At 42.6% G+C, this 8,382-nt stretch overlaps 1 protein-coding gene across 1 annotated transcript in view; it reads right to left on the reverse strand.

The window, feature by feature from the left end:
• Positions 1 to 1,824: 1,824 nt before the first annotated feature.
• fbxo16 (F-box protein 16) overlaps positions 1,825 to 8,382 on the reverse strand; it is a 6,875-nt gene continuing 317 nt past the window's right edge. Inside the window, exons 2-8 of the mRNA XM_072439540.1 lie at positions 7,919 to 7,954; positions 7,650 to 7,856; positions 6,964 to 7,128; positions 5,392 to 5,621; positions 4,556 to 4,682; positions 2,310 to 2,523; positions 1,825 to 1,902 (exon numbers count right to left, since the gene is read on the reverse strand). Of these exons, the coding sequence (XP_072295641.1) occupies positions 1,841 to 1,902; positions 2,310 to 2,523; positions 4,556 to 4,682; positions 5,392 to 5,621; positions 6,964 to 7,128; positions 7,650 to 7,856; positions 7,919 to 7,954 (1,041 nt within the window). The 3' untranslated portion in view covers positions 1,825 to 1,840. The remainder of the gene's footprint in view (positions 1,903 to 2,309; positions 2,524 to 4,555; positions 4,683 to 5,391; positions 5,622 to 6,963; positions 7,129 to 7,649; positions 7,857 to 7,918; positions 7,955 to 8,382) is intronic.

Genomic DNA, 8,382 nt, shown 5'->3' on the forward strand with positions numbered 1-8,382 from the left:
CTCCTATCCCTCTCCCTGTCCTCCCTCCTATCCCTCTCCCTGTCCTCCCTCCTCTCCCTGTCCTCCCTCCTCTCCCTGTCCTCCCTCCTCTCCCTGTCCTCCCTCCTCTCCCTGTCCTCCCTCCTCTCCCTGTCTCTCCCTGCTCTCCCTGTCTCTCCCTGCTCTCCCTGTCTCTCCCTGTCTCTCCCTGTCCTCCCTCCTCTTCCTGTCCTCCCTCCTCTCCCTGTCCTCCCTCCTCTCCTTGTCCTCCACACTGGTCCTTGTCTTGGTTGTCTTGTCTTATTCCTTTAAACTTTGTCTACATTCTCACTGTACTTCATGACTTTTCTGACTGACCCAGTGCCACTGAGGCGTCCGTCTGGAGCAGTGTGTGTGATCCTGGTAGATCTAGAGCTGGGTTCATGGTCTGGAGTAGAGGATCAGCAGATTGTTTCAGGCGAAGGGATGAGAAAATGATGCGAGAAGCATATTTGATTGAAAATATGCTGCGTCTTAGTGACATTCAACTACAAAACACATGCGTTTCTCAAACACGAGTAAAACAAAGCGCGTGTTTTAATGAGTGAAAACATGCATTATGTTGTTTTAAAGTGTATAATATTAAAATTTAACAGCATCAAGTTCAAGACTATTTAATTAAATTTACATTCCCAACAAGCCGCAGTCAAACTCATGATTATGGTATAGCCTCTTTTCCTAGTTTAAGCTGTTATGAATCCTGTGACAATTGAATTTTCTAGTTCTTCCCAAGCCATTTGTTTGTGTATTTACAGTATTTTCACCATTCATTAATAATTGTATTCATTCTTGTGTTATTTACATATTCAGTCCAAGTGTTTGTCTGTGTGTGTGTGTGTGTGTGTGTGCTTTATTTTGGAAAGCGTTGTGTATATATGACATTATTAAGAGGTGTGATGAGTGGATTTCAAAATAAAACTTCTGTCCTGAAGGATGTACACAACAACAAATGATTTGGATGTTTTGATATTGTTTGGTTACAGTTTTGGAGCTCTGCACTGGTTTTGTAAAAGGCTTTGTATTGAATGGGACTTATGAAAATAAAGGACGTTTTGTATTCAAACAACTTTATTTTCATTATTTTCTCCAGTATTACAAAATAAATTTAAACATTTTTAAATTGCATTATTCCAGGACAAGTAAATATGAAATGTGCTGGAAAATGTGTTTCTTTCATGACGGATGAGATTTGGATATTACAAATAATCGTCTCTGCTACTCTGGATTCTCGTTGCAACTCCTCTGTCGTCCTGAAGGAGGTGTCGCTGCTCTGAAGGAGGCGTCGCTGCTCTGAAGGAGGCGTCGCTGCTCTGAAGGAGGCGTCGCTGCTCTGAAGGAGGCGTCACTGCTCTGAAGGAGGCGTCACAGCTCTGAAGGAGGCGACACTGCTCTGAAGGAGGCGACACTGCTCTGAAGGAGGCGACACTGCTCTGAAGGAGGCGTCGCTGCTCTGAAGGAGGCGTCACTGCTCTGAAGGAGGCGTCACAGCTCTGAAGGAGGCGACACTGCTCTGAAGGAGGCGACACTGCTCTGAAGGAGGCGACACTGCTCTGAAGGAGGCGTCACTGCTCTGAAGGAGGTGACACTGCTCTGAAGGAGGCGTCACTGCTCTGAAGGAGGCGACACTGCTCTGAAGGAGGCGTCACAGCTCTGAAGGAGGTGACACTGCTCTGAAGGAGGCGACACTGCTCTGAAGGAGGCGACACTGCTCTGAAGGAGGCGTCACTGCTCTGAAGGAGGCGTCACTGCTCTGAAGGAGGCGTCACTGCTCTGAAGGAGGCGTCACTGCTTTGAAGGAGGTGACACTGCTCTGAAGGAGGCGTCACTGCTCTGAGGGCAACGTGCTCACAGTCCAAGGTTGAATGAAATCCAGTAATGGCGCGCCTGAGACACACAAGGGACATTTTCAGAATATTGTTGGGTAGAAAAGTAACTTTAACCTGGTCTGGAAAAAAAAGAACGTTCCGATACTTTGTCATGTACAATTTTGAGGGAAAGAACTGGAATTTTAGCATTTGGGGGAAATATGTAAAAAATAATGACGCTTAAAATATTTTCTGTGATTTACGAGGGATTTTATTTAAAAATTAAACATGTTTGTAAGAGATTAAAGGATATATTTGTTACAAGTTGCAACTAGATGGACAAAATTGCAAAACAAAACTAATATTTAAAGCAAAACATCATGACGTTAAAACAAATTGCAGAATGTTTTAAACCCTTTCCGCACATAGATGTTTCATTTTAGTGCGCTGTAATTCTCCCTCCAGCCTGTGGGGGTCAGTACTCACTGGGGATGCTGCGGTGTGATCTCTGGGCGGTTCTGAGTCCCTTCAGGCTCAGTCGGGGCACAGCCGACCTGACTGGACCGGGTCGGACCGCCGCGTTAAACTGGGACTCTCTCAGCAGCCGCACCACTGACGCTGCGCTGTGAATCCTGTGCTCTGATTGGTCCAGAGGAGACGAAAGGGGCGGAGGTGGTCTGGAATTGGACGACAGCAACATCTAAACAGAAAAAGGCCCGTAGAAGTCACAAAGAATAGGCTGCGTTCACGTGACATCAGCCAGTAATATTCAATACAAGGTGAAAGGCAGCTAGAATGAATATTGTTCAAATGCGGATTGTTCTGACACAATGAGAGAAATCATCAGGTTCAACATTTCTGAATTTTCTTACACAACGTTTAGATATTTCATAGCAAAGTCCAATGTAATCAACAGGAAAAATGCAGAACACACAGCCTATTTATCTGGGGAAGAATGTCTCAGACACTCGGACGATCAGCACAGGAGCTCCACAGGGCTGTGTACTTTCTCCCCTGCTCTTCTCCTTCTACACAAACTGCTGCACCTCCAGCCACGACTCCATAAAACTGATCAAGTTTGTGGACGACACCACCCTCATCAGGCTCATCTCGGACGGGAATGAGTCTGTCTACAGGAGGGAGGTGGACTGACTGGTGTCCTGATGCAGCGGTAACAACCTGGAGTTCAATGCCAGAAGACAGTGGAGATGATCGTGGACTTCAGGATGGTCAAAGCCCCCTCTCACCATCTCACACTCCCCCATCACCACTGTGGCCTCCTTCCGCTTCCTCAGCACCACCATCACCCAGGACCTCAAGTGGGAGCCCACCATCAGCTCCCTCATCAAGAAGGCCCAGCAGAGGATATACTTCCTGCTGCAGCTGAGGAAAGCAAAGCTGCCAGCGGAGATGATGGTGCAGTTCTACACGGCCATCATTGAGTCCATCCTCACCTCCTCCATCACCGTGTGATACGCTGGAGCCACAGCCAGGGACAAACAGAGACTGCAGCGAATTGTGTGCTCTGCTGAGAAGATGATCGGCTGCAGACTCCCATCTCTGCAGGACCTGTACATCTTCAGGACTCTGCGACCAAACCCATCTTATTTATTATTTACTTAACCAGGGACGTCCCACTGAGATTTGGAATATCTTTTTTCGGTGGGGAGGTAAAACCAGAGCACCCGGAGGCAACGTACACGAGGAGAACATGCAAACTCCACACAGAAAGGCACGGTACATTTCCAAGTTATTGCCAAAAAATATTACTTTTACAGCTTATGTTTATGCCACATTTTCTAACTACGACGCTCCCAGTGCCCCGCGTTTCTTAAAATCACAGCTATTAAACATTTATGACATTAGTATTAATCAAATATGTGGTTTGTTCTTAAAAACATGGTGTTTAGCAACTCCTTTGACAAAAAATGCCAAGTTCATTCTTATCAAACTCAAAAACCAAGTGCAGTTTTCTTTTTGACATCGTGGCGCAAAATTATGGAATGAATATAGTGACTTTATGAATCCTTCAATACCAAACAGTAAAAAGTATCTGAAAGTAATCAAATGCAATCTCTTTATCATTCACTTCAATGTGTAAAATGTGTAAAATGTGTAAATGTGTAAATGTGTAAATGTGTAAATTGTGTAAAATGTGTAAAATGTGTAAAATGTGTAAAATGTGTAAAATGTGTAAAATGTGTAAAATTGTGTAAATAAGATAAGATAATCGTGTAAAATTGTGTAAAATTGAGGAAATTGTGTAAATTGTGTAAAATGTGTAAAAATTGTGTAAAATTGTGTAAATTGTGTAAAATGTGTAAAATGTGTAAAATGTGTAAACATTTTGTAAGATTGTGTAAAAATGTGTAAAATTGTGTAAAAATTTGTAAAATGTGTAAAGTGGTGATTACAGGAGGCTGATTATGATGGAGCAGGAGGAGGCTGAGTTCACACAGAGGACGCAGCTGCATTAACTATTCTGAGACGTACGCCTGGCAATGATCCCAGCCACTTTTGGGGAACGATGCTTTGATTCAAATTCCACAAGTGATTTAACATTCACTTAATTAGGTTCTGGACTCATGGGTTTTAACTTATTGACACATTTTGATGAGATGTTCCAGTCTGTGCAGATGTTGACCCAGTTATTACCTGCTCATCATATCTCATTCTCACAGTGCACTCAGGTCTTTTCACATGATTTTAACGTATTGTATGACGTGGTTTACCAGAGATTTGGCCTTCCGCAGCTTGTAGTGGGCGTCGCTCAGCGTTTTGTGTCCGAGCTCTGGTTTGGACGAGTCGCCTGGAGCGTTGGTGGCGCTGTTGCACCTGGAGCCTGGACTTTGGGTTTTCCTGCAGAGAAACAGTTGTAAAATAAACCATAGTAAATGTAATGTGTTATTGGTCTTGTGTTGGTCGGCTAGTTTCACATTTTAAGCCATTTCAAGCTACTCCAGGACAATTGTAGGGATTAAACAAACTTTAAACAATTATTATTTTTTAGTTTTAGGCAGGAATCTTGATGTGTCAAAGATGTGGGTTAATGTGCATATGACAAGTTTTTATGATTTTCTAGTTTTGATTTGTATTTATATCTGTTGTAAATCGTGTAGGTATTTGTGGAGAAAACGTTGAAAAATCTGTAGAAAATGACAGGAAGTGACATCACACTAGGGAAACTCATTCCAGTCAATGTTTATGCAAAATTGACACAAAGAAACTACTTTTTTGACTCTCTAAACAAGAATTCAACAAATTAAAGTTGCTCTCATATATTTTTATTTGTCAAATAAAAATAAATTGCCATTAGATTAGTTTTGGCCCAGTGATTGCTGGGTAGTTTCCTAGTGTGATGTCATCAATTACAAACAGGAACTGCAATTGCTATTCTGTGATCAAATGTTTATGTTTTTTAGTAAAATTCTAAATATATTGATCTTAACTACATTTTAGTTCAATGAGTCGTCCAACTAGATTTAGTTTCAAGTATTGGGTCCTGCTTCCTTAAAGTTGGTCAAACGCAACAGTTTACAGCTAAATAAAGTCTGTCTTTTTCACTCACGCTGTCCAAGCTTCATCCACAGAGTTGTCGAGGTAGTTGAAGCGCACGATGTCTCTGGGTTTCCGGTCTGAGTCTCTCCACGGAGGCAGCGACAGAGACGACCTGCTGTTTTGCTTTGTTTTTTTGGTGGAGCTGATGTTGGACTCTGGAGGAGGTTCACTGAGGAGGGCGTCTTCCAAGCGCAGTTCTTCAGGAGCCCAGTCTATGTTCTGCTGCTGCTGCTGCTGCTGCTGCTGCTGCTGCTGCTGCTGCTGCTGCTGCTGCTGCTGCTGCTGCTGCTGCTGCTGCTGCTGCTGCTGCTGCTGCTGCTGCTGCTGCTGCTGCTGCATCCAGAAATACTGAAGGGAAGTTTACATTTGTTTAACTTACTGAATTAAATCACCGTTCACAGTAATATTATTTGCGATATTGTCTGTTATTGGTTGTTTTTAAATGCCTATATTCATTTATCGTCTTCACTGTAATTCTGAATTGTTTTTTACTGGAAAGCACTTTTGATGTGTGGATATGTTTTTGCTTTGCCTGGAAAGTTCCACAGTTTGGCATGACATTTCTCTATCGCCGTGGAGACATCAAGGCCGTCGAGTTAAAGGTCAGATCTGCGGAGAGGCGACCCCACTCACAGAAAGCTTGTGTTTTGTTCTGACAATAAACAAGTCTGTAAAAACAGGACAGATGAGGTTAATGTCATATTGTGGAACATTCAAGGCAAAGCAAAGATATCTCCATGGAGACGAGCAGAGAGCGTACCCCCACCAGGACACACAGGGGATAGTTACGTAGTGCATGTTTTATTAAGTATAGTATAGAATTTAATGAAGTATGTTTAGTAAGTAAGTTATTTGGACAATTACGTTTTATTTCTAACTGAGCCATATCATTTTGAACAGTAAAAGGAAACATTTTGTGTTTTTTCAGGTACTAGTATTGATCTACAACATAAGGAGATCATTACTTCACATTGTGTTACAAATAATCACATCTACAACTCAATCAATCAATATGTATTCTTCCCATCGTACATCAGCGATCTGATTAAACCGTACGCTCCCTCTCGCTCACTAAGGTCCTTGGATCAGAAACTGTTGTTGGTGCCTCGCACCCGTTTTCGGACCAGAGGAGACAGATCCTTCCAGGCTGTTCCAGACTCTGGGATGATCTTACGTTCTCCCTACGGTCACTGGACTCAGTTACTGCTTTTAAGAGTCAGCTTAAAACCTTTTTTAAATGCACTTGTTTTACAGACTGATTTTACTGTATATTGTTGTATATGTATTGTTCACTGTAAGTTTTTTGTGTTTTTATTGTTTTATTCTGTGTTTTGTGAAGCACTTTGTGACCTCTGTCTGTGAAAGGTGCTATATAAATAAAATTTACTTACTTACTTACTTACTATGTGTCATTACTTTCACAATGTTACAGACTCACATGGGGGGTAGATGAAAACAGTGTTCTGGGACCTTCATGTACATGTTTTTAGATCTCTTACTGAGGAGCATTAACCACACTAGTCCTCTACACAAGGTACGCTTCTGTTCTGAGTAATGAACCTGTAATATTCAGTGCACAGACCTGTTCTGTTTGGCTCCGGAGCCTCTGCACTGTGGAGATGTAGTGTCTCTTCCACACACACACTTCAAACTGAGTCGGGCTGAAGTCCAGAAACCAGCCTCTCCTCAGGCACTTCACCATCCACAGCTGGTCCAGGTCCACGATGTTCTTCCACCTCCAGCTCACCTGCACAACACGGTTTGAACTGTTAAGACACCAATGACAGCAGGACTAAAGGTGGGTAAAAAGCCCCAAACTATAGTAATATTGTTCAACTCTTTGTTTTGAAATGAGCCTCAAGTTACTAAAGTACTAACTGACTTATATATCTTTTAGTAGAAATATATGACAAAACCTGAAATATGAAACAATTCGTTTTTAATTGAATGTGCACGCACTGGTATTCATAATTAAAGTAAAAGGGGAAAATATATAGAAGCATAAACAGGTTTCAACATTGTATTACTCAAAGAGAACATAACAAAAGGTGATAATCAGATGTGTACCTCTAACTGACTAACTTTTTTATCTTTCAGTAGAAATATAATATGACAAAACCTGAAATATGAAATAATTCGTTTTTAATTGAATGTGCACGCACTGGTATTCATAATTAAAGTAAAAGGGAGAACATAGAAGCATAAACATGTTTCAACATTGTATCACACAAGGAGAACATAATAAAAGGTGATGATCAGATGTTGTACCTGTGCGCAGCGGCAGAGACTGCGCGGGTCCAGGTAAGAGAAGATGTAGAGGCTGAGGGCGCGAGGCAGCATGCAGGTGAAGTCTGTGGCCTGTAGGGGGAGCCGTCCTCTCACACTGTGGCTGAGGAGCATCAGCTGGTCCAAAGAGCAGCTCTGGATCAGGTCCTGGAGGATGGTCTTCCTCTGACTGTCAGTCCACATGGAAAACTGTGCACAAGAACAACTTCAGCACCGACAGGACAATCACGCGGGGCTTTGAAGACACTCACCCATTTGGCCAAAAGAGCTCGCCGCTCCTCGAAAAGCTGAATATAAAGAGAAGACATAGAAGTTATGATCCAACATTCTTCACGCGTATTGTTCAGGCACAGTTTGGTTGTTAGACACAGTCAGCGGTTTTAGACTGAGCCTGAGAAGTGGAGCAAACTGAGCAGCGAAGGACCTGTCTCCAGCCCTGAGGACCACACTGTCTGTTTCGGTTGGTGCTGTTGTAAAGCGCTTTAACAAACACAGTCAAGCAAACTAACTGGAACTTCTCTGTAATCTGCAATTTGCACATAAAGAGTTGAAAGAGTTGGACTTGTGGGCCTTTGACCTGAGACTTACTTCTCGTCCCATCTCTGCAATAAACTCATGATAAACTTTAGAAAACACTTTGAAAGTCCAGTTCTCATGAAAACATCTTGTGCTCTGTCAGATCTAAGCCAGAACGTCCCTCACATCTTCTTCAAAC

This window comes from Eucyclogobius newberryi, unplaced genomic scaffold, assembly GCF_026437365.1.
Source record: "Eucyclogobius newberryi isolate DKJ021-1_F unplaced genomic scaffold, fEucNew1.0.hap1 SCAF_90, whole genome shotgun sequence".
NCBI lineage: Eukaryota > Metazoa > Chordata > Actinopteri > Gobiiformes > Gobiidae > Eucyclogobius > Eucyclogobius newberryi.